At 39.6% G+C, this 25,998-nt stretch overlaps 3 protein-coding genes across 3 annotated transcripts; all 3 read left to right on the top strand.

Annotated features, from left to right (window-relative positions):
• The first annotated feature begins 887 nt into the window (after positions 1-887).
• On the top strand, positions 888-7,227 carry rpl7l1 (ribosomal protein L7-like 1). The gene is made up of 6 exons (XM_061747083.1): positions 888-930; positions 2,542-2,653; positions 2,834-2,997; positions 4,575-4,712; positions 4,822-4,931; positions 6,670-7,227. Exons 1-6 carry the CDS (start codon positions 917-919, stop codon positions 6,876-6,878), a joined length of 747 nt encoding a protein of 248 aa, XP_061603067.1. The 5' UTR covers positions 888-916; the 3' UTR covers positions 6,879-7,227.
• Positions 7,228-9,387: 2,160 nt separating this feature from the next.
• On the top strand, positions 9,388-11,389 carry srp9 (signal recognition particle 9). The gene is made up of 3 exons (XM_061746681.1): positions 9,388-9,547; positions 9,677-9,745; positions 10,711-11,389. Exons 1-3 carry the CDS (start codon positions 9,476-9,478, stop codon positions 10,828-10,830), a joined length of 261 nt encoding a protein of 86 aa, XP_061602665.1. The 5' UTR covers positions 9,388-9,475; the 3' UTR covers positions 10,831-11,389.
• A 1,716-nt stretch (positions 11,390-13,105) lies between these two features.
• On the top strand, positions 13,106-25,452 carry ephx1 (epoxide hydrolase 1, microsomal (xenobiotic)). Its single transcript, XM_061707099.1, has 9 exons — positions 13,106-13,279; positions 16,149-16,338; positions 16,438-16,618; positions 18,651-18,869; positions 21,743-21,872; positions 22,046-22,260; positions 23,183-23,291; positions 23,505-23,627; positions 24,875-25,452. Exons 2-9 carry the CDS (start codon positions 16,156-16,158, stop codon positions 25,077-25,079), a joined length of 1,365 nt encoding a protein of 454 aa, XP_061563083.1. The 5' UTR covers positions 13,106-13,279; positions 16,149-16,155; the 3' UTR covers positions 25,080-25,452.
• The last annotated feature ends 546 nt before the right edge of the window (positions 25,453-25,998 follow it).

Below are 25,998 nucleotides of genomic sequence, written 5' to 3' on the forward strand. Positions count from 1 at the left end.
TGCGCGCGTGCGTGCGTGCGTGCGTGCCAGCATGTACATGTAGCAGAAACAAACAGATGTCCTGGCTTTTCTCCTATCTATCTGTATTAGCTGCCGTGGCATGTTTCTTGTGACAGCACAATGCAATATGTTTAATAAAAGTAAATAGAAGGACAATAAAAGATTATGTTCTAACAGTTAATAAAGTGTTTTGAATTTAATTGAAATGTAATTCACATCAAAAACAGACTGCTGTGTTTGGGCTTTCCCAAGTGTTACCTTAGTGTTACTTCTCTACCTGACAAGCCATTCAGAGGCTTTGACACTTTTTCTTCTTTGATTTTCTTCTTTGATTTTCTTCTTTGATTTTCTTATTCCAATTTGCTTTGCACAATTGTATTTTTTTTTACAAAAGTAAAAAATCTGCCTTGCAACAATGCTTCCAAACAACCAGACTGATGCCATATTTCCTACTAACACAATTTTACTAGGTCTTCAATATACTGTACCTACTGCAGGGAACTTGAGAAACATCAATATTTATACAAGGTGATGCACCTGTAAGACTATTTACTGAAGCAGATCTCTTCTGAATCAATCAAATCCACCTGTGAAACTGTTTCAATATTTTGCTTAACTAATCTGCAGAATCTATTTGATTTTTTTTTGTGTGTGTGTGTCATAATTGTTTGTCTTTTGGATGCTTCATGGACCTTAAACTCAAACTATTTTGGGAGAACTGTTCTGTTGATAGTATAAGTATTGATAGAGATAAAATTATGTGACAAAAATCTGTTTATTTCATTTGACAATAATGAACGATGGGATTTTCGCCCACACTGCGGACTCTGACCGCTCGGGGGCGCCACGGAGCTTTAGCTGGAGTCCACATGTACCGGAAGTGACGCCATCACCAAGCGACGGTAAACATCTGGCCATGGCGGAATCCGAGTATGTATTTGTTCTTTAATTATATCTAAGTCCATCCCTGCTTTCTTTATGTGTGTTTTACTGATTGGACGCTGCAAAAAAAAGGACAAGTTATAACGTTTCGATTAAGACAAGTATTTCCAAGGCTGATGGCTAAAAAAGCAGCGATTATCGATCAAAACAATCACATGGACCTCAGTACATTACTGAGAGGAATGTGCAGCGTTCAGAGTTTAGTAGTATTAGTATTAGGGACCGTATATATGGAGATTAGATTTATTTATTTTCCTGTCTTGTTTTTTTTTTTTGTGGCGTAAATCATCTAGGGTTGCCACCTTTCAGAAATAGAAATAAGATTTCAGCAGCGCAGGAGCCAAAAAAAAGCCCCAAAACTTCTAAACTGAATAAAAATGTGTTTATTTTATATGAAAAAACTAAATGCTTTGATTTAAAGTTTAAAGTGCTTTAATAGCATTGAACTTGCATGACTGTAGAGACAGACAACCATAGCAGCTGAAATATCCTCCTATGCTATGTATGTCCACATCAGCCAAGATGTATAATATAGCCTACAGGTGAAGAATATGGTGTAAAAGTTAATTTATTTCAATAATTCAACTAGAATATGGTGTAAAAGTTACTTTATTTCAATAATTCAACTAGAATATGGTGTAAAAGTTAATTTATTTCAATAATTCAACTAGAATATGGTGTAAAAGTTAATTTATTACCTAGTATTATTACATGCAAAGCAAGATATGTTAAACCTTTATTTGTTATAATTTTGATGATGGAATTGTTTATTGATTTCATAAAATATTGTCTAATTTATTTTTTATTTGGGGTTTTCATAAACTGTGAGCCATAATCATCAAAATGATAACAAATAAAGGCTTGAAATATTTCAATTTGAATGTAGTGGGGAAATAATATATTTGTTTCACCTTTAGTTAAATTTACTACGAATGACGTTTTGCAATAAATTCAAATTTTCCAACCTTCACCTGTATGTTATGACATCAATAAATAAGAGCTTAATATATGTCCGTATTGGACATAATTCCCAATTCCCAACCCCTACCTGGAGGTGAAGCCTGAGTCCTCCCCGCAGCGCTGTCTGGCACATAGAAAGATCTGGGCACAGACGCAGCAGGTCCTGTTGGCCCGCCACAAAGATTTTGCTGCCCTTAATGTTTCCTGTGTTTTATTTTGTTCATTATTGATACATTTAGTGTTGATGTGTGTGTGACAGACGTGTGTATGGGGCGTTAATGAAAATACGGGACAAATCGCGTCCCGTATTAGTTCAATAACGGACGCAACATTTTTTTCTCAAATAAAGGACAATTCCGTATTTTACGGGAAGGGTGGCGACCCTAAAATCATCTGACCAGAACGAGTCTGTTGGGACAAAGTTTTTTTTAGGCTCAGTGAAGAAAAACGATGATGCGATGCGAACGTAGTTTCTTCATGTGTCTGGATACAAACTAAAACATATTTTAATGTTTATGTTCCAATGTGTTGTTTGTTATTTATTTAAAAAAAAAATGGAAAAGATTGACTTGTGATAGCTCTAAGACAGAACTTCAGTACAAGTAATTAACATGGATTTCTTGTTTGTCCTCATAACAGGAAAAAGGAAAAGGTGATCAAGTTAGTTCCGGAGTATCTCCTGAAAAAGAGAAAAACATACCAGGCCATTAAAGCAACACAAGCCAAGCTTGCACTGCTCGAGAAAAGAAAGGTTTGTGACGGCTTTTCTTGGCTCCATACAGCTGTGTGATCAATCAAACATAACGAAAGACATTGGAGGAATGGTGGAAGATTGAATGTGACCAAGATGGCTGGAATATTGAGCAGTATGTTGGAGCGGCTGCGTCCTGCACTGCCTTGTTTTCACGTGTGCATCTTTCCATTCTTGCAGGTTTCCAAAGGCAAACCTTTAAAATTCAAGCGTTTGGAAGATTTGTTGAAAGACAGCCACAGGAAGCACCGTGATGAGACCCGGATCCGGAGGAACCAGCACAGGCCACCGACCCCTCTCCCTCCCCCTGAGAACAAGCTGGCCGTCGCTGTCCGCATCAGAGAGTGAGTGCTTTTGGTCAAAAATAGGTTTTTCACAAGTACCTGTCATGTATTCATAATCTGAAAAGTGTAGTACCCCTGATCAATATCAGACGCTAAAGCCGGGCCGACACTGTGCGATTATCGGCTCGTTTTGAACCGATATTCCAGTCGTGCGACTATTTTTTGGATCGGGCCGGATTTCGACCCAATCGTTGGTCGTGCCTCGTGCCGTGTACATGGGGTAACGAGTGTTTGAAATCCTGGTCGCTCCTTGTGAAGGAATCGCACAGTTGAAGCAGCTACGACCCAATTGGCCTCATCCTTTCACAGAGAGCATGCACAATCTCTGATGTCACGTCAAAAACTGTAGTTTAAAGTGTTGCAAATTCACATTACAAATCATGTTTTAATAGCAGAAAAAAAAGACCGCATTTCCCACGTCTGCCCGGCCAATTCCTTGTCCAATCACGCCGTTGTCTAATCTTTTTTCATTTATCGCCACACAGAATGGCACAAATTGCTAAAGGCTGATTTATGGTTCTACGTTACACCAACGCAGAGTCTACGGCGGCGATTTAACGCGGAACCATAATTCAGGCTTAAAGGAGCATGAGGCTCCTTTTAAGAAATGAGACTCTCTAGCGCCACCCTTCACCACGACGGCCGTCGGGGGTACTGCAGCCAACAGTGAAGCCGGCACGGGAGAACGGGGAGAACGTGCATGCAGCGTCATGTGACGTCACATCCGCAGCCCAGCGCGGGAAATTCGGGCCCGAATTGCAGCACATTTTGCAGCACACAGCCTGTTCAAGGCAAAGGAGAGATACACTAGAGGGCTCATTATTTTGGCTTTGGAACGCTTCATCTGACATTATTACTAGAATACTTAAAACATATACACATTTTTTTTCATAAATCCTGCCTCAATCCTGCCTCATGCTCCTTTAAGGCAGCACGTTTGTTTTTGCTGAGCATCTTCGGTGTCTCCCACTTCGGGGTTCCTCCTCTTTCACTTCTTTTTGACGTTGCAGTTCCAGTAACAGAAGTCCGACGTGAGGATTATGAACGTATAGTGTGAGCAGACGGAGCATCAGAGCATCGGGTCGTACAGTGTGAGACCATAAATCGTGGGCTGCAAACTTTTGAACTCAGCGATCTAGTCGTGCAGTTTGAGATGGGGCTGAATCAAACGATTTAAAATATCGCGCAGTGTATGCCCAGCTTTAGGTAGGAGTATTGTGTTTTTAAGTTCTATGGGGGGGGGTGCAATTGGTTTATTTTCCAAAATGCTCCTGAGTCCATTCGGTAGCCACGTTACATGTTTAGAGCTGTTTGTGATGTGGTCATTGTGTGACTTTACCCAGCAGCCCGAGGACCAGCAAACTACTGTAAATTGGGGGGGGGGGGGGGGGGGGGCTACAAAATTAAAAAATCCTGTTCTTGTTCGGTTAGGCTGAATGACAACTGTAACATGTGACACTGGACTGAAACATTATTTGATTGGGATTGTTTTTGTATTTTGTTAGTTTCCAGTCCGTTTATTTTATTTTTTACTTAAGTGCACCATTATTTCATTTGTATCTTTACTGTTATGTCAGGATTAAAGGCGTCAGCCCCAAAGTGCTGAGGGCGGTCCAGACGATGAGGCTGAGGAAGATCTTCAGTGGCGTCTTCGTCAAAGTAAACAAGTCTTCTGTTGCCATGATGAAGCTGGTGGAGCCGTACGTGGCCTGGGGGTGAGTCTTTCCCAGGGTTGGATTGGAAAATGTGGTGTTAATAGCAAGTTGTTTTGCTTCAGTTTGGGTTTTTTTTTTTTGTTCTTTAATAACTTCATCTTTATAACAGATTCCCCAACTTGAAATCAGTCCGTGAACTCATTCTGAAGAGAGGTCAGGCCAAGATCGGCAAGAGGCCGGTTCCTCTGACAGACAACACCTTCATCGAGCAGCACATGGGTACGTCAGTTACACTCAACACTGCTATGGCCCTGCTTTTCACATCTGGAGTTCCTGAAAATATGCAACTGCTGCCAAGTCTTAAATTACTCACATGTTGTGTTTTTTTAGGGCTGCTCGATTAAGAAAAGAAAAAAATCACAATTATTTTGGTCAACTTGAAATCATGATTATTATTATGTTTCGTTTATTGACCTTGAGTACAAAGTTATATTTTCAGGCCATATTACAAATATTTTTTTCCCGAGACGCGCCAGCTAAGGATGGACATTATTCATGACATCATGACGACTGTTACCAATTTACAGGGTGGCCGAGGTCCTTAAAAAGTCTTAAACTCTATTTTCCTAAAATAAAGCCTTTAAATGTGTTAATTTGTCTTAAATCTCAATCCGACGGTCTTAATTTTTGAATCTTAATTTTAGAAGGAATTTATCCAATCATCATAAAAAAGTTTTCTTACATTTTGAAAAGGAAAAGTGTATTTATTTATTTAGTTTTGAGGAGAATCTACTACTACTACTGTCATTTAGCGGACGCTTTTATCCAAAGCGACTTCCATCTGAGAGAACAACACAAGCACAAGCTAAAAAGACACCATCTTGTCGTAAGTGCATGCAGCTTACCAGATGCAGGAATGCTCCTTAAAGAGCTGAGTCTTTAGTTTGCTCTTAAAAGTAGGTAGAGACCCTGCAGATCAGACAGAGTTTGGTAGGTCGTTCCACCCTCGGGGAACAATGGAGGAGAAGAGTCTAGCTGATTTCACGCCACGTTGTGGTGGAAACACCAGGCGTCTTTCACTGGCTGAGCAGAGCTGAGGAGAGGGAGTGTAGCTCTGGATGAAGGAGGGAAGGTATTGAGGAGCCGTTTGGGTAATTGTCTGGTAAGCCAAACGCAGAGCTTTGAACTTGATGCTGCAACTGGAAGCCGGTGCAGGGAGATTAGAAGCGGAGTGACATGAGCTCTCTTGGACTGGTTGAAGACCAGACGTGCTGCTGCATTCTGGGTAATCTGCAGAGGTTTAACTGAGCAGCAGGAAGGCCGACCAACAAGAAATTACAGCAGTCATGACATTACCAGAGCCTGAACCAATAGCTGTGTCCTAAGTTCTGTCAGGTCGAGTCTGATGTTCCTGATGTTGTAGAGAGCGAACCGGCAAGACCGGGAAACCGAGGCAACGTGCTGCTTAAAGGTCAGCAGGTCTGTCTCCTGCCGAAGCTCTAAATCTGTTTTAGACACGCGCTTGCTCGACAACCCCTCCATCAGTGTTGCCAAATTGAGCAGATTTCCATCCAACTGGGCTGAAAAATATAGGATTGGGCAGGTTGATGAAATTTGGGCTGCTTTTTACAAAATATTTAGGAGAAATTATTAACAAAAAAGTTTCCATTATGGTAGAGAAAAGTAGAAATGTGCACAATAAACTCATTGACATTTTATTTACTGTAATTACTCAATTTAATTCTGGTCTTTGTTTGCAGTCTGACCTTTTTGGCTATTTAGTGGTGTTGTGAAGCTTCATTTGCTTATGACTGGAAATGTATTACACATTCAATGATTTACGGTTTTAACATAGAGAATGAATTATTTGGGCTGGTTTTTCATTATTTCGGTGGGTTTTACATCGTGTTTGGGCTGGATCTGGAAACTGACTTTGCACCTACTGTCACAATCCTGTTTGGATCATTTTGTTGTGTCCTCCTCTTTTTTGACCCTCCACTCTCCTTTTAATCCCCAGGAAAACATGGCATTATCTGTCTGGAGGATCTGATCCATGAAATCTACTCGGTTGGGAAAAACTTCAGTGCGGCCAACAACTTCCTGGTTCCCTTCAAGCTGTCGGTGCCTCGCCACGGTGCCAAGGACAAGGCCGGCCTGCTGAAAGACCTGGGAAACCCGGGATTCCGCAGCAGAGATATTAACTCCATCATCAGACAGCTGAACTGAGCAGAGATTCGTGAAAGATGGACACTCAGAACCTTGTAAACACCAGTTATGACAAATTGTGTGGTTTTGTTTGTGGTTCAATCTCTTGAGCCAGCACAAAGACAACGAAAGGACTCTCTTTTTCTTTTTTTTCTTTTCCCCATCCATGTTGTTGAGTTAATGCTCACCACAGACTGAAGCAACTGAAGCTATCTTTGGTAAATTTAATGAATTTGTCTAATCCATTCCACATACAGGAACCTTCCTCACGTCTTTAAAGGAGTTGATCTGTGTTTGGAACATAATGTGAGAGTGTTGTCCTACATGCAGAAGCCAACGGTCCACTTACAATAAATGTTTTTACTTAATACAGGAGACGTTTGTATGAAAAGTTGTGAATTATGAAAAGAACAAAGGGGCACAGATTCAGTTAGTAGTTAGTTGGTGAGAGGGAGGGTATTTGGACAATGACACACCACCACTATTCATTTGAAAAGTGGTATAATCAGTGACTACGTTTACATGCAGTCAAAATTCGGGTTATTTCTAATATTCCAGTTACTGAAACATTCAGAATATTCCGTTTACATGCGTGAGCAAACAGGGTTATCCCTACATGGTAATGAATCATTTAGGATATCTGGACCAAACCAGTGGAGAACGTGATGACGCAATTACCGTCATTTCTGCTTCTTTTTCCTGTATCCAAATTCAAAACAAATGCTGCTTCGTGGAACTTTTCGCTCACTTTCTTGTAAATCTCGCTATCCCGGTACTTTCTACCGTCTACAAATGCAGAAATGTTCATATCCTTACATTTATGAAGTGATTAGTGATTATTAGTCTCCTCCTCACTCCAAAAGTGTGGCGTGGTCTTGCGTTTCTCCGTGTTTATAAGAACTTCCTGGACTCAAAAGACCAGGATTCCTTGTGAACAGAGCATGCGCAGAAAACAAATTCATGTTCCGTTTGATGGGGATATTCCGTTTGGCGTTTACATGACCCAATATTCGGGTTTTAAAAGGAGTAACCCAGGGGTCATATTCGGGTTTTTAATAACCGGAATATGAGCAAATTCGGGTTATTCAAAGGGGTTATTGGTGTTTACATGGCCGTGCAAATTCGGGTTATTGCCAGTATTCGGGTAAAAGGGTTATTGACTGCATGTAAATGCAGTCAGTGTACTCTTTTGTCTTTTAATTTAAGAGGTTCAACATTTAAATCCTTTAAAATGTCAGGATTTTACAAAAAAGAGGATTGTCCACATTACTGTTCCATTTGTGGTCTAAGAGCTCCACCTGCTGGTCAGTTATGGTACGTTTTTAACACCACCATGTCTTGTCAGCACTTTGCTCTCACACACTCAAAAGCTGCATGTATGCGGTTACCATGGAGACCGATGAGCAGGCAAGGTCTAACACGGATGTGATTGAGTAGGATTTTCCCCGAGTGCATTGCTTTAAACCAGGGGTGTCCAAAGTCGGCCCTCAAGGGCCAGAGTCCTGCAGGTTTGAATGTTTCCCTCCTTCAACACACCCTGAAATTAATGGCTGTGTCGTTAACAGAGGTGTCAAAAGTATTCACATTCATTACTCGGGTAGAAGTATAGATACTAGAGTTTAAAAATACTCCTGTAGAAGTTGAAGTATCAACTCAAGTTTTTTACTCAAGTAAAAGTATAAAAGTACTGGTTTCAAAACTACTTAAAGTATAAAAGTAAAAGTAATGTAAGGGGGAAAAAAGCCATGAAGGACAAAAGCCATTGAAAATGAATGCATCTTAGTATAATGCAAATATATTAAAGAACCATATATGTGTACTATTGAGCATTAACATGTGTTTCAGAGAGCAGGAGATATGATGACTAGTTGCCTATAAGTATTGTAATGGTGCAAAAAGTCAAACTTCAGAGGCATGTTATCATTTATCCTAACCTTTATTGGAATGTACATCCAAGTTTAGTTGCAGGAATCTGAGGGAACGGATGTAAGAACAAAACTGGACAAGAACATCTGAAACAACCACAACCAAATTCACTCTATCCGGATGGAGCAATTTAACTGGATAGTTTTTTTTAAAGGCCGAAATGAAATAGAGTAACGAGGCTGTTTTTAAAATGTAAGGAGTAAAAAGTACAGATAATTGCGTGAAAATGTAAGGACTAAAAGTAAAAAGTTGTCTGAAAAATAATTACTCCAGTGAAGTATAGATAACCAAAATTTCTACTTAAGTAAGGTAACGAAGTATTTGTACTTCGTTACTTGACACCTCTGGCAGTCATACATTTTCTGCATGCCACTTACTAACTGGGCTTTACTCGAAAATATAAGTGACCATTGTGAACTAATTCAGCCCCAAACTACCAGAGGAGGGCAGTAATACGCCTGGATGCATCGAAACTGCCGGAAACATAAAAGAAGAAGAAGAAGAAGAATTAAACAGAGAAGAAGAAGAAGAAGAAGAAGAAGAAGGGTTCCGCGTCACCTCTTCTCTCTGTTCTGATTGGTTGTTCAGCAGTAGGTTGTGTTCATGCCGTGATGATCTGAGACTGACAAGTCAGTTCAAAGCTGATTCAAACACATTTACCGGTGTAATCTGGGAATAACGTGGTGAAAATAATGCCTTATTATCAAATTTGGGAGGACTTTGCTCGCGCAGCCGAAAAACTGTATTTGACGGATCCCATGAAGGTAAAGAGCAGTATTTCAGAGCACAGCGCGGTTAGCGTGCTAGCGTGTAGCTGCTAGCTTCTCGTCCCAGCGCTCTGACTGTTTTATGTTAGAATGTGCACATTTCTAAGTAGTTGTTGTGTTTTGCAGGTCAGAGTGGTTCTCAAGTACAGACACTGTGACGGTAACCTCTGCATCAAAGTCACCGACAATGCAATGGTAAGTTTAAAAACAAAAAAAAAGAGAATAAGTAGGTATTTACTTTAAGATTGCAGAAAAACACTGTCTTAGCGTTTTGTATTTAGTGTCTTGAGGGCAGAAAGCTTGTATTTGAAGGAAAAACAATGTGCTTTCTGTGTTTTTTTGGTTGGTTTGGCTTGGCAACACTGTTGGACAAACTGAAACGTGTACATAAAAATACAAGCCTGATGTGTTTGTTGTAAATGATCTTTGATTACCTGGAGGGAAAACGTGATGGATGAGCAATGATTAGAAGTTGAATTATAAAGAACTAAGATTTAGACATTTAGCACAAAGACTTAACAGATCATGGTAGACAATCAGGTCACGAACAGGTCATTAACAGCGTAATTCTGTGCATACACACACACACACACACACACACACACACACACACACACACATAAATATATATGTGTGTGTGTATGTGTGTGTATATATATATATATATATATATATATATATGTATATGTGTGTGTGTGTGTGTGTGTATATATGTGTGTGTGTGTGTGTGTGTGTGTGTGTGTGTGTGTGTGTGTGTGTGTGTGTGTGTGTGTGTGTATACGTTCAATTAGAAGCCCTGGTAAGGTTTGTTCATGCTGATGCCCCGATTTGAGGTCTATTCTTCAAATCTAGCGAGTAACCATAAAATCTTATTTTTGTTATTCTTTATCAAATAAAACACATTGACGTGCACTGCATAGATTAATATCTGTGCTTGATAAAAGAAAATAATAGTGTTTACCAAAATGTCTTATTTTCATAATTGTTGTAAGTGGGGGAAGTGACAGCTGTAGCTCACATAAGGAATAGAAGAAAAATATTATTTATTAATCCCATGAGGGAAATTCTCATTTTTCTCAGTGTGTTTTTGCTTTACTACTGTGACGTAAATATGGTGGTTGCTCTCACTGCGTTCATGTCAACATGTTGTCCATCTTCAGTGTTTACAGTACAAGACGGACCAGGCCCAGGACGTGAAGAAGATCGAAAAGCTTCACGGAAAACTGATGAGACTCATGGTGTCCAAGGAGACGCACAGCAGTGCCATGGAGACAGACTAAAATGTATCGTGTTCTGATTTCTGGAGCATCTGGACCGGGTTGGGCAGAGACGGCAGTCGTTGACAGTCCTGAATGATTAGTGTGTGATGAGAAATCTGAAAGATGTTAGTTGTTAAAAGGGAATGTCGTGATCTGGTTTGCCAGAACGTTAGTAATACTGTCAGAATAAGTGCTCTCAGTATATACTGTATATATTATGTTCTGAAGATTACCGTATGTTTATATACTTTTTCTATCAGTTCAAATGCCATTATGCCACTTTTCAGGCATTTGAAGCAACACCTCTGATCCTACTCATATAAAGTAAGCTCAGTGTGGGCTGATGGAAAGTGTCTGAACCTAGAAATGTTGGAAAAGTAAGAGATGGGTTGGTGGGACAAATGCATTGTTTTGTCACGTGAGATTTTGGGGGAAGTTAGTTATTAGATACTCATTTTTAAATTGTGACATTCTATACTTTTTTTGTTAATTACAGATTTGTGCTACCCAAAACAAATGCTATAAATACAATTTCAGTAAAATGAAAATAATTTGTCCAATAAAAGAATTTCCTTGTGTACAGCCAGTATCTCCAGTCTTCATGTTTCAGTGAACTGTATTTAAATATAAACGAAGAAGTGTAGAAGAGGGTTTGATATGTTATTTTAGACAAACTGTCTTTAATATTAATATAATAATAATATTATAATAATAATGATTCTGTTCCACCAGTAATTTCTGTAAATATGGGTTTGGGGAAAAAAATCCTTTGTGAAAATGAGAAGGAAAGGAAAGGTGTCTCGGCATGTAATTCAGATGATAAAAGAAACACACCTGCAAATAAACACTTCTACAAAGTGAATCATTAGCCCCTTTCACACAGCCAGTTCGAGGCGGGAACGTTGCGCCTTTAAGCCGCCTCGCTGTTCTGTGTGAAAGTCACGGAGGCGGAATGGGGGGGCCAAGTGGCCCCACCAATAAGCCGGCAGCAGAGGTAGTCACAGAGCCGAAACGGGGTCTGTGTGAATGACACAGCCGGCATGCCGGCATGCCACTAGACGCTGACGCTGTCGTCACGCCTCTGATTGCGGAACGCCGGCATGCTGTGTGAATTTACAGACGGGAGCGGCGTTATGCCGGCGTTGTATGGTTCTGTGTGAACCAACAAAGGCGGCGTATTGGCAGGACTTCTTTACACCAATATTGCGGAATCTCTGTGTGAAAGGGGCTACTGAATAGATATAACAGTTGCTGTTTGGATTCTCCTTTATTCACAGCAACCCTGATTATGCGTGTTTTTCTCTCCCTCGATTATGTAAACACACTGGCAGGACCACGTGGTTGGTTGACGAGTCTATAGCCCCTTTCACACAGCCAGTTCGAGGCGGGAACGTTGCGCCTTTAAGCCGCCTCGCTGTTCTGTGTGAAAGTCACGGAGGCGGAATGGGGGGGGCAAGTGGCCCCACCAATAAGCCGGCAGCGGAGGTAGTCACAGAGCCGTCACAGAGACGAAACGGGGTCTGTGTGAATGACACAGCCGGCATGCCGGGGCCAGCGCTGACGCTGTCGTCACGCCTGATTGCGGAACGCCGGGATGCTGTGTGAATTTACAGACGGGAGCGGCGTTATGCCGGCGTTGTATGGTTCTGTGTGAACCAACAAAGGCGGCGTATTGGCAGGACTTCTTTACACCAATATTGCGGAATCTCTGTGTGAAAGGGGCTCATGAGCCCTGGCGGTGTTCTGACCATTTCTGCTGCTTTGCCAAAAAATGCTCCCTAATGGTTTTCTACCTTTGCAGAGCTACAACTTTACTGTTTTACTCCCTAAACCACTTCCTTTCCCCCCCAAATGATCCTTGTCTCTTGCCAGGCCGTCATTGTAAATAAGAATGTGTTCTTCTCTGCCGCGTTCCATTTACCTCGGAACTGGGAACTGGGAATGGCAGCCTTCTTGGAATGGTAATTCGGGGGTGGTGAAGCTTCTCCCACTTTCCCAGTAGGAAATCCCACTTCGAGGGGCGTTCCAGTTGAAAATTCCGACTAGGAACTGGGAAATTCCGACTTCCGAGGACAAATGGAACGCGGCATTAATGACCTGCCTGGTTAAATAAAGGCATATAATTGTTTTTTTTTTCTTCTTTATCGTATAATGTTCACAAAGTGTAATGCAATTCATGTCATGGGTCATGTATTTTGAAGGATCAAATACTCAACATCCCATATTATCCATTTTACATCGTGCAAGAAATGATGCAAACTTTGAAACTCGACTGTGCGCATGCGCAGAACCACAAAGTAGCAGTTCTCTGCAAGGGGCAAGGATCGGCAGAGCACCGGGTCACCTGTGGAACCAGAGGAAACTCGGGGAAACTGGAGCTGGTCCGGCGGAGGCGGGGAAGGAAAACTGAGCCGGGGGGGAAGCGACGTCCAGCTTCTGCACCTTTCCGCTGACACTGCTGCAAATTAAGGTAAAACTACAGTTGAATGTCATGCACACTTAATAACTTGTGTTGAAGCTTCTTCGAGAATAAACTTATTGTACTTGTACTGAAAGAAATTGACGTTGAATTTCTCTAGCTGTGACTTTCGTTAGCGATTTAAGGCTGATTTATGGTCCCGCGTTACACCAACGCAGAAGTTACGGCGTAGCCTACGCGGCGACGCGCGCCGTACTGTGCGTGTGGCTGCGTAGCCTACGCTAAACTGTGCGTTGGTGTAACGCGGAACCATAAATCAGCCTTTAGATGTAATCGAGGAATGAACTCCTAGCAGCGTGCATTAAAACCCCTTAAAGCGGGTAAGGAGTGTACAGGAGTTGTTATTTCTGAGCTGGAAGTGCTGATCCCCAGACTGGGTCGGGCCGTCTGTCTAATCCCAACCAGCTCAAGTCTCGTTTCCTTCGCCAGAACATTAAAAGGCCATTTCAGCGCTTTTGACAGCATTGAGGCCGTTTTTAAACCAGGTCCAGTTAAAGAACCACAGACGCATCTGTCCATATCGGTCTTAAATTGTATCAATATTTCTTTCCTTTTCACCAAATGCATGAATTATTGAAATATGCCTATGTAATGTTATAGATGTATTTTAAAATCCTAAGTATAAATAAACATCTGAATGTATGAAATGACAAAGTGATATATGATTTTTCATTTTAATCACTACAAAGTAGTAGGCTACTATTACCTGGACAAATCAAACTGTGTTTCATCTGTTCATTACCATCTATGGGATGATTTGAGCAGTTTAAATTGTGATTTATATATATATATATATATATATATATATATATATATATATATATATATATATATATATATATATATATATATATATGTTGTTGTTTGTTGTTTTTTTTTGTTCGTCTGTTTTTAAACCTGCAAAATCCCCCTATTTTGTATCAAAGGCATAATTTAATCCAGGTGTGAGTGTTTTTTTTTTTTATTGTGTCCTGGTCAAAAGAAGTAAATTGGCCTTTTTTAAGGTTTCACAAATCTCAAAGGTTTTTTTTTTTTTTAATATTGTTGATGATATAAAATATAATTGGAATCCAGGTTTCAGGAGTGTAAGTATCGTGTTTTTTTTTTTAGACTGGACCTGGTTTAAGGTGGCCTCAATTCTCTAAACTGCAGTGTAATGGCCCTCAGCCTTTTGGCTAATTATTATTATTATTATTATTATTATTATTATTATTATTATTATTATTATTATTATTATTGCCTTAATTTAACCAGGTCGGTCCTGTTGAGAAACAATGACCTCTAATTGGAAATCAACTCCTACAGCATCTAATTATTGTCCCTGCTGACCACAAACACCACCATTGTTGTTGTATTGCTCCCATATTTTCCCATAGTTTTTAAATGCAAGCATTGTTCTCCAGATTTAGGGTTTCACCACAAAATAATGTGCTTATTGTGTTATGAAGTAGAAGTAATTAAATCCTAGCCCACGTGTCGTATTCAAGCATAGTTTAAATTCAAAAACCTACATATAAAGTTTTTAGTAAGTGTTCTCAAGTATTGCCAGAAAAAACACTTGAATAGAAATAAAGTAAAATGCAATAGTGGGAATACTGTCTCAAGCCAGCTTTATTTTCATAGCATGTTTAAATATCAGACTTTTCAGTATTAAATACAAGCCCCCTACTGAAGTAAACGTGATCATAGATCAGAATAACTGGCAACAAGTTGTTAAACTTTAACTATCATAAATAATTTGTTTGTCGTTTATTAAACAATTATGTCACAATGTGAAACCTCTGGTTCCAAAAATGATTATTTTTCAGAAAGGTCAAATATATATGTCTGCACCAAGCAAACAAGACAACTAACATGTGCTGTTATCTAATATGATTAATTATAAGTTGAGAAGTCTCACAATGTAACACACAAGTTCGGTTACTGAAGTAAATGTCGTACAAAAACATGATGCCCTAGCTCATTCTTCAAAAGTACAGTCTGAACAGTCTAAACCAGGGGTCGGCCAAATGTTGAAAGAGCCGTATTGGACCAAAAACAAATAGGTCTGGAGCCGCAAAAAATGAAAAGTCCTGTATAAGCCTAGAATGAAGACAAATGGCGAAAGGCGAAATGTCAAGAAAAAAGTCGAAATTTCGAGAAAAAAGTCAAAATTTCGAGAAAAAAGTCAAATGTTGAGAAAAAAGTCAAAATTTCGAGAAAAAAGTCAAAATGTCGAGAAAAAAGTCGAAATGTCGAGATTAATGTTGAAGTACAATCTCGAGAAAAAAATCGAAATGTTGAGAAAAAAGTCGAAATGTTGAGAAAGAAGTCGAAATGTTGAGAAAAAAGTCGAAATGTTGAGAAAAAAATCGAAATGTTGAGAAAAAAGTCGAAATGTTGAGAAAAAAGTTGAAATGTTGAGAAAAAAGTTGAAATGTCGAGAAAAAAGTCAAAATGTCGAGATTAATGTTGAAGTACAATCTCGAGAAAAAAGTCGAAATGTCGAGAAAAAAGTCAAAATGTCGAGATTAATGTTGAAGTACAATCTCGAGAAAAAAGTCGAAATGTCGAGAAAAAGCCGAAATGTCGAGAAAAAAGTAGAAATGTCGAGATTAAAAAGGAAAGGAAAAAGGAACAAAAAAAGAGAAACAAAGAAGAAAACAAAAAAAAAAGGAACAAAAATATCAAACATTTTTGCAAAAGCTCCAGGGAGCCACTAGAGTGGCGCTAAAGAGCTACATGCGGCTCTAGAACCGCGGGTTGCCGACCCCCGGTCTAGAACATTCGATAAGTGAAAAAGTTGGCTTTTCAGGTTTGTTCACAAAAATGTCATATTGTGTAATGTTACTCTATCTTTGTGTTTCTTGTGTTTGTGCAGACACATCATGTTGACAGAGGTGCTGGTTGCCGTGGTGATCGGGGGACTTCTTTACGTCCTGGTTCCGAGGAACAGGAAGCAGGTTCTGAAGGTAGAGGACGGCTGGTGGGGACCTGGATCACACTCTGGTGGGGAGGAAGATGTCACCATTCACCCCTTTAAAATCAGCACCAGTGACGAAGAGCTGGAAGTTAGTCACTCTTTTAGTTTGTGTTTGAGGATTGAGATCCATAGCAAGTCATCCTGACACTTTAAAAAAGACATATTTATCTTCCTCGTCCTCCTTTAGGACCTCCACAGGAGAATGGACCAAACCCGTCCTGTTCCTTCTCTGGAGGACAGCCAGTTCAACTACGGCTTCAACTCTCACCACTTGGAGACCGTGGTCTCTTACTGGAGAAATACGTTTGACTGGAAGAGACAAGTCGACAAACTCAACCGCTATACTCATTTCAAAACCAAAATAGAAGGTGAGATTTCAAGCAGAAACATTCACGAAGAATATGTGACGTTATTGCTAACTAGGGCTGCCTATTGATTATATTCTTTAATCATGATTAATCAAACAATTTTAATAGTTAACCTGTGATCAATCGCACAAATTATTTCAAAACATTTTCTGTATACCGTAAAAAAGATTTTTTTCAAATTACAATAGTACGGAAAGTGACAATTATCCGTGCTTTAAACAAGTGGTTGATGTTGAATTGAATTATATTATATTATATTATATTATATTATATTATATTATATTATATTATATTATATTATATTATATTATATTATATTATATTATATTATATTATATTATGTACAGCCTAGTTCGTTTTCCTTGTTAGTTTTTTTTTTTTAAATTAAAACCATATCAGGTGAATCTATTTAAAGAAATAAACGTATGTCTGATATAAGGTGCAGCCTTTTGATTGACAGCAGGCTCAGCCAATGGTTATCCATCATCACTTATTGTCCTGGTAGCTCCTTCAACACGTGGGTCAGTTGAAAGAGCTGGTATCCAGGGCCAAATTTAGTATTCCTCTCTTGTAAGTCACTTTATGTTATTGTCTGAGCACCACATTGACAGGTTTCTTCCCTCCTAAAGGGGAGTTTTCCTTGCCACTGTTTGGCTTAAAGAGCATATTGCAGGTTAGGGTTTTTTCAAAAATTATACCTGACCTTATGTGAAAATGACTATGTGAGAAGTTAATGTAGGATTTAATATGTTTTACAAGACATAAGGGCACGTAATCAGAGGAAAAAGTGGCTGATTTTAGCAAAGCTCCTACAAACGCTTTTTTTTTTTCGAACACCAGTCATATGATGCAGCGGGAGGGAGACGTCGCCACAGCTCTGCCCCATCTGACTGCGCAGACCCCGTACACACGTAGCCGGGTATCTGCTAAACCGAAGATATTTTCCTACGTTTGGACCTGTCATCCACATGAAAACGCAAATCAACGAATGTTTAAAAAAACTCCGGGCAAAGTGAAGATTTTTGAAAACTCTGTTTATGTAGATGCGTGTAGACCTGGTGTAGACAGAGACAACCGGAGTTTTGCGTTTTCGAACGTCACATTATGCTCCAAAACAACAACAAATCTGCTCTGAGTCTGACGTCTAACGTGCCACCCAGAACTACAGATGATCCACCATCTGTCCTCCAAGCTATTTATTAAATAAATGGTCTGTGCTCTTGACGACCGTTTACTGCGTTACACCGACGCAGAGCCTACGCCGTAGGGTACGCGGCGACGCGCAATACAAAGCCTCGTGCCAAATGTCACACAGGTTCCTTTATTAACAGAGGTCTGCACAATATCAACATGTATAAAACAAATGAAATAAAAATAAACTGCCTGCATATATAGAATAAAAATGCTTCTTGAATAAAATAAAACAAATATTCCTTTCCTGCATAACAATTAAATTAAAATACACTGTGTAATTAATACAATGTAGACAGTAACAGGCAGACTTTTCCACTGAGGTTGACAGATGTGAAAATAACAAAACATTTGTGCAAATCTCAAATAAAACATTCAAGTCAATTTGTCACAAAATAAGCTATATTAAAATCATTAAAAAAAAAAATGTAAAAAAAAAAAAAAAAAATTTTTTTTTTTTTTTTTTTAAATTGATATAAACGATATTGTCTCGTACCATATCGTGTTTGAAAATATATCGATATATATTAAAATCTCGATATATCGCCCAGCCCTAATAATTATACAGCGTTTTTCTAGTCTAAGGACCAGGCTCTTTTACAATTTAGGGGGCTTTCTCTCACTTACATTCTCTCTCTATCTCTCTCTCTCAGACACACACACACACACACACACACACACACACACACACACACACACACACACACACACACACACACACACACACACACACACACACACACACACACACACATATTCTCTCTCCTGATATGTTTGAAATAGTTACATTTTTTTTTTTTTCTGAAACCAATACTTTTCCTACTGTTTGACTTCTGTCCAGGAATTGATGTTCATTACGTGCATGTGAAACCGAAGAGGGTGCCCGAGGGCACTCATGCTATTCCTCTGATAATGGTACACGGCTGGCCCGGCTCCTTCTACGAGTTCTACGGGTTGATCCCCCTACTGACGGAGCCGTCAGAGCCCGGGGACCTGGTGTTTGAGGTGGTGTGTCCTTCCATACCGGGATATGGCTTTTCCCAAGCTCCACAGAAGAAAGGTGAGTCTGGAAAGTCCTAATGCTGGATGTGGTAGCTCTGAGGGGGTTGGTGGAAGGGTGTGCATGGTAATGATTTCAGCACCATTCAAATATGTTCTAAAATTCAATGACGACAGACTTATCAGAAGTATTATCAATAAAGTTGCTTCCTTTGCGTCATGCTAAAGAATATGAAATAATCTCCAAGTCTGGATTAGAAAAAGGTCCATGTAGAATTGTTTGTGTTTCCAAATGATTTATGATTTTCTGTCATAATCCATTATGGAAAAGATACTGTACAAGTTGAATCCCAGTGACAGCCATGGTTAAAATAATAAAGGAACAATCCTAACTGGAAAACACGTGCTGAAGACCTTAAACCACACCAAATAAAAATCTACAACAAAATGTTTGAACAACACCCAATGTGGTAAACTTTAGATCACAACTTGTGAATGACCACACAGTGGTTGTGCTTCTATGCCTGTAATGTATAGATCTGTGGACCTGCAAAACTATGTAACAATGTGTTATCCCTCCAGTCCAGGAGTTGCAAAAGGTGTTCAACGCTGAATATTTTACAACTGTACCAAATTCCTAAACCTAGGAATATGATTTATGTGGGTTCTATGGTACAATAATTATCTCTTAATGTGAAATATACAGTCCAGGGGTGTTTGGACTGGATATTGTGGAGTTTGCCATGACCAGTACTGGAATTGAGGGGGGATGAGGGGAGATGGCATCCCCCCTGAAATAAATATGGTCAAAATCATCCCCCTGTAAAACTGCCATCCCCCCTTTGCATCAACCATCAATTATTTGACAATTTTTACCCGTTTCAAGTAGATTTTCACTTGAAAAAAGTAGAAAAATCTGCCAGTGGGACAAGATTTATCTTCTTATTACAAGCAAAAAAAATCTTGTTCCAATGGCAGATTTTTCTATTTATTTCAAGTGAAAATCTACTTGAAACAGGTGAAAATTGTTGTTTTTTCCAGTGATGTGTCTTGTTTTAAGTGTAATGAGATGTTTTTTACTAAAATGAGACATTTTAACTAGAAATAAGACAAATCTTCTTGTTAAGATTTTGAGTTTTTGCAGTGATCCATTTTACTTATCCTGTGAAGGACAGAGTCATATTGATAAGTTCAGAAAACAGTTTTTTAGTGTTGTGTTTTGATGTATTTGATGTAAGCCCAGTGGATATTTAAAGCTTACAGAAGGCTGCATTTAACTGCTGCTATGTCATTCCTGCAGTATTTCTGCAGGTGTTTTGGTCACTGCTATTATTTGTAATATTTTATATTATTTGTAATCAGCACAAATTATCTGTCCCCATATGATAAAATCCACCATCCCCCCTGATTTTTTATTTTACAACTCGAGTACTGGCCATGACTATACAATAAAGTATATTCAAAGTGTAGACTCTTAAGTGAAGGGGTTTGAATGAAATATGGCATTTTCCAGTTGGATGTTACAACCATTTTAAGAACAGCACACCCATTTTCAGGAACTCAAAAGCATTTGGGGAGTTGACTGAAAATGTGTTAGTGGTCAAGGGTGGGGTCCATTCCCTTGTTACTTAAAGATGAATCAAGCAGATTAAAGGTCTAGACTGTGCCAGGTATTGAGTTGGCATTGGTCAGCAGTTTGACTCAAGCTGAATGTCTCCAATGAGATTTCACTGTAAGTGAAGGAATCCATCTTTAGGTTTAAAAAAATCTTTAAGAGGGGTGGCAAAAGCTTTTAAAGGTATAGTCTGTGATCGTATTCAAAAACATTTATTGTTATACTGGGTGAAATGCTCCTTCCATCCTGAGAGTAGCCAGTGAATAATGTGTTCAGAAAAAGGAAAGAAAAAAATCCGACCTCTCTGACAGCTTTAATCCTGTAAAAACTCTGACCAATCTGTTTTTTGCGGTCCGAGTGGCACGGATTGGTCAGAGGACCAGAGGATTGGTTCTTTCCCGCCTACCGATCAGATGCCTTCATTTTAAGTCCCGCCCACGCCCCCCTCTGTCCCATGCGCACACTCGTCACGTCGAAAATCTTCCTGGAAAACTTCACACACTCGAGTCACGTTTGCTGAAGAATGGCGCAGAAAACGAGAAAACGCAGCCAAAAATACCACCTCCCCAGTATGGGGGTCTGTGGCAGACCCCTCGAGGCGTCTCCATCCCGGCGAGAGCGCCGGTGCGGGTGGCGGTGCGCTGCGGTGCCGTGCAGGCTCTGTTGCCACGGCTACGCCGTAGGGTACGCTGCGACGCGCACCATTCTGCGTTGGCGTAACATGGAACCATGAATCAGCCTTCAGTGTGTGCTCTGTGTGCTGTTCTGAACTTCTCTGTTTCTCATTTTGCTGGGACGTCGGGTCCCTCCGCCGAGACACAACTTTTGCGGTAGGGGTTCATTGTTGTGTTTAAAAATGATGCGCAGTGCCCACCCAATCAGAAACGGTACAGATATTCTGTGATATTTTTTTATATTTATAAAAAAATACAATTATAAAAAAATAAAGTATCCCCATAACTTTGATTGGGTGGGCAGGATGCACGTTTGGGTGGACACAGCCCCCCCCCTGGCCCCCCCTAAAACCGGCCTCGCTTACAGGTGAATGAGACATGGGGTAGTTTTGTTGAAAATGTGCTGTCCAAAATGTCCTGGAAAACTGGACTCCTGCAAATGCGCGTTCCCCAAAGTTTGTGGGGGCGTGGCTTTGGACGGAGCGCTGACGGGAGGGGGAGGAGGGGGCGGGGCTTAGAGGAGGTGCCACTTTCAAATCTTGCTAGCTCTCCAACATCAAGGACTATACCTTTTAAATACTAAAGTGAATAAATAAAATCAATCAATGAATATATATGAGCTTTCAATATGTTTCTTTTCAACAGGTTTTGATTCTGTCTGTGCGGCACACATCTTCCACAAGCTGATGGCCCGTCTGGGTTTCCAGCAGTTCTACGCTCACGGAGGGGACTGGGGGTGGCTGGTCACCACCAACATGGCTCAGCTCCAACCCAAGTATAACATTAACAAAAAGGGAATTTATTTCCCTTTCCTTGCTACCTTAAGAACATAGAACTTGTGAAACGATGGATGTTTGCCTATTAGTACATCTTTATTGTTATATAATTGAATAATATAATTTCTGTTACTTAATTTGTTTTTTAACATTTCAATTTTACACATCCTAGAGCTGTTAAAGGCTTGCATGTGAACTTTGCCCCGCCCTCCAAGCCGGGCCTGATGATGGGTTTATCTGTCATGCTTGGCCATCGCTTTCCAAAGCTGTTTGGCTTCACTGAGATGGATCTGCAACGTCTGTATCCCTGCAAGGAAAAACTGCTGGTGGAAAGTGTCAAAGAGTCTGGCTACATGCACATCCAGGCCACCAAACCCGACACCGTGGGTAAGAGACTCTAGTCAACGTCACCAAAGTCCATCCAGTCTGACTGGGGGCCTTTGCTGGATTTCTGTCTACGTCATTTCATTGCAAGTGTATTTTTAAAAAGAAGCCCAAGTTCCAAAAAAGATGTACTTGTTTTATGTACTCACCAGGGCTGGGGATCCATTCAAATGTCAAGAATTGATTCTTAAGATTCAGAATCGATTATCAAGATTTGATCAGATTCGATTCTGATATCGATTTTGGGTTAGTGTTATTAAAACCGTTTTTTGAGCTTTTGCATGAATTATATGACTGTACTTCTGCAATATATTAATATTAGTATTATATTGAGATTAAACAGCAAGTATTGCAGCTAATGATGCTGTAAGGACCAATCAGCTCTGCTGCTTTCAGAAACATTGTGTGGCAGAATTACCAAAAAGATCCAGGGCAGCAAACACAGACGGATGAAATCAGTTTTAATTTTTCCCATATTCCGGTTACATTTTTTTCCATTTTCAGCCTTTTTTCGGGTTTTTCATTTTTGAGAATTTGGTTTTTAGCATTTTATGCAAATGTAACCCCAAGACAGTATATAAAGTGATGAAATATAGACAATTTATGCAATTATAACTGAAAACTTTAATGTTTTTATACCTTTAAACATATTTAAAGGAAAAAACATTGTGTCCAACAAAACATTCCTTTGTTGGGCATAAACACAAAATACCATAAGTTGTAATGTAATGATGAAAATTTTTTTTTTTTTAAATCCATCTTTAGACATACGAATAGATTTTTAGGAATAAGAGAATCAATTTAGAATCGGTAAATCTTTTTTTTCAACACAGGCCTAGTACTCACAATTTTGTTTAAAACTAATGTCTAATATCCTTATGAGCATTTTGATTCTAATTACTATTCCATTGTTTCTGCCCTTCAGGGCGAGGACTGAATGACTCTCCGGTGGGTCTGGCTGCTTACATTCTGGAGAAGTTCTCCACGTGGACGAACCGTGACTTCAGAAACCTGGAGGACGGCGGTCTGACCAGGTGAACACATCACTAACTACATCACAATGCTGCACTGTGGATCAGTTAAAGGCTGCAAAAGCATGCCAAGGCTGAATTAAAAAAAAACTGTTCTGTTTCAAGATGGAAACCAGACCTGACCGACCCAAAGGAAATGTTACATTTTTTGTTGTTGTTATATGTTAAATTTAGTTTAGTCATACATTATGACTGAGATCGTGATCCGTAATACAGGAAGTTTTCTCTGGACGACCTGCTGACCAACGTGATGATCTACTGGACGTCAGGCTGCATCATCTCCTCCATGAGGTTCTACAAGGAGAACTTTGGAAAAGGCCTGGACCAGCCGCACTCCAAGTGAGTGACAGCCAGTGAAGGAGATAGATAACATGAAGAGTTGTGTGTTTTCACTATTTTCAACAGTTTTCAACATTTTGTATGTGGTTTATCACCAGTGTTGTGCTAGTTACTGAAAAATAGTAACTAGTTACCGTTACTAGTTACTTCATTAAAAAGTAACTCAGTTAGTAACTCAGTTACTTAGAACAAAAAGTAATGCGTTACTATGAAAAGTAACTTTTTAGTTACTTTAAATAAAAACATTATTTTAAATGCTCCCATTAATGCCCCTCTAGCCTTCATTTCAGCAGGTTCTGTATGGATTTACATTGTGCATCGTGTTCTGCATTCTGATTGGCTAAACAGTCTCCCCTTTTCTTCACTTCCTGTATCAACAACGTTGGTTGCTTAGCAACAAGCTGAGAACGGCCAATGAGCTTCAGCAGCAGCTCAAGAACAGGAGCCTTTGATGAATCGTTCATTACAGTCTCAAATATAATCCATGGTGGCATGTCGGTTTATAAGAATCTTTTGGCCCAGAAGAAAAAAGAGCGACAACAACGACCCATAACTATTTTCTTCTCTGGAAAAAACTCACCTGCACCGCGGCTTTAGGAGAAAAAGACGCTACAGAGTCAGGATGCAGCAGCATCATCAGAAGAGCAGTGAAATACTTGCGAGGCAGTGCTGATCTCCGCAATTTGAAGCCTTGTATAATAATTGTAAAAAGAATTTCACTTATCACGGGTTCTTTTTGGAACGTAACCCCTGCGAAAAACCAGGGATTACTGTAATGACAATATCTCCACGTTGCGAAACTCACCTTGCTCTCTTGGCTCACCATGACGTCATGTTTCTGAACACACACACTACGTTTCCTCTGGTCTCCGCGTGCGGGGAAAAAAAGCTTCACTGCAGCCAGAAATAATGGAGTAACGCACCGTTTGGTAACGGTTATTGAGTTACTGAATTTAAAAAGTAATGCGTTAGAGTATTAGTTATCGCAAAACTAACGGCGTTACTGTAACGCATTACTAAATAACGCTTTAGTCCCAACACTGTTTATAACAGTAGTTAGACCTTAGAAATGCTATTTACCAAATGTAAGTTTTCCGGTTATAACTGAGAGTTAGTTCAGAAATGCTTGTTTCTGTATTAAGAAACGTGACTTTCTGACTTGATGTTTGACAACTCCTATGAAATAATTCACCTCATGATTAGTCAGATGTTTTTCTTGATGCTAAAACATAATCTTCTTTTGACAGGATGCCAGTGTATGTTCCAACTGGCTTTGCCTGCTTCCCCAACGAGCTGATGCACACGCCCAAGCTGTGGGTCCGGCAGAAATACCCTCAGCTCATCTCTTTCACACCCATGGCTCACGGGGGCCATTTTGCTGCAATGGAAGAGCCCAAGCTGATGGCAGAGGACATCCAGAAGTTCACCAAAATAGTGGAGAAAAAGAAATAGGAATGAGTTGAGGGTGGACTAAAGTATGAAGCCAGAGTTTTCCCTGCATGTGTGCAGGAATAGGAGCTGCTGATATAGATGATGATGATATATGATGATGCTGCATATAGACAGTTTATGCAATTATAACTGAAAACTTTAATGTTTTCATACCTTTAAACATATGTAAAGGAAAAAACATTGTGTCCAACAAAACATTCCTTTGTTGGGCATAAACACAAAAATAACAAAAGTTGTAATGTAATGATGAAAAAAAAAAAAAAAAAAATGATTTTTACGAATTAATATGAGAATCGATTTAGAATCGGAAAATCAATTTTTTTTCAACACAGGCCTATGTTTTATAGCGATTACTCTAGAAAATGCAGATATATGAAACAACACAAACATTAGACCTTTGGACTGATCAGATGACAACGTTATAGTGTGAAACTCATGCCAATATGCCAGAACATGCCAATACTATCTGAGTCATTGTGAAAATATTTTCATCTGGATTGTTTTAAGCTCATGATCAATCAATAGATTCCTCAGGTTACTTTGAACAGATTTAGCCTTTAGAGTTAGTGAAGCAGCTGCAGACGGGAGGTGATGGGGCACCTGGTGTTGTTGGCGGCATTCCTTCCACTGATAGCACAAAACCTCTGTACTTATTCCACAACCACGATAACGGCGGATCCCTTGAACCCATACCACGTTTAATATTTGCAAATATGTCCTTTCAGACTTACTTAAAGCTTGCGTGCATGACTTTAAAGGCTTTGATGTTGACTTTTATTCAAGTTTGTGTAACATGCATTACATTCACGTTTCCTTTTTGCAGTTTTTTCACTTGCTAAATTCAGCGACTACAGTTTACAGTCCCTTTAGACAAACTTAATTTATATTAAAGGAAACCACAAGAAGGTTTTTTTTATCT

The sequence above is a fragment of the Cololabis saira genome, chromosome 18 (assembly GCF_033807715.1).
Source record: "Cololabis saira isolate AMF1-May2022 chromosome 18, fColSai1.1, whole genome shotgun sequence".
Taxonomy (NCBI): Eukaryota; Metazoa; Chordata; class Actinopteri; order Beloniformes; family Belonidae; genus Cololabis; species Cololabis saira.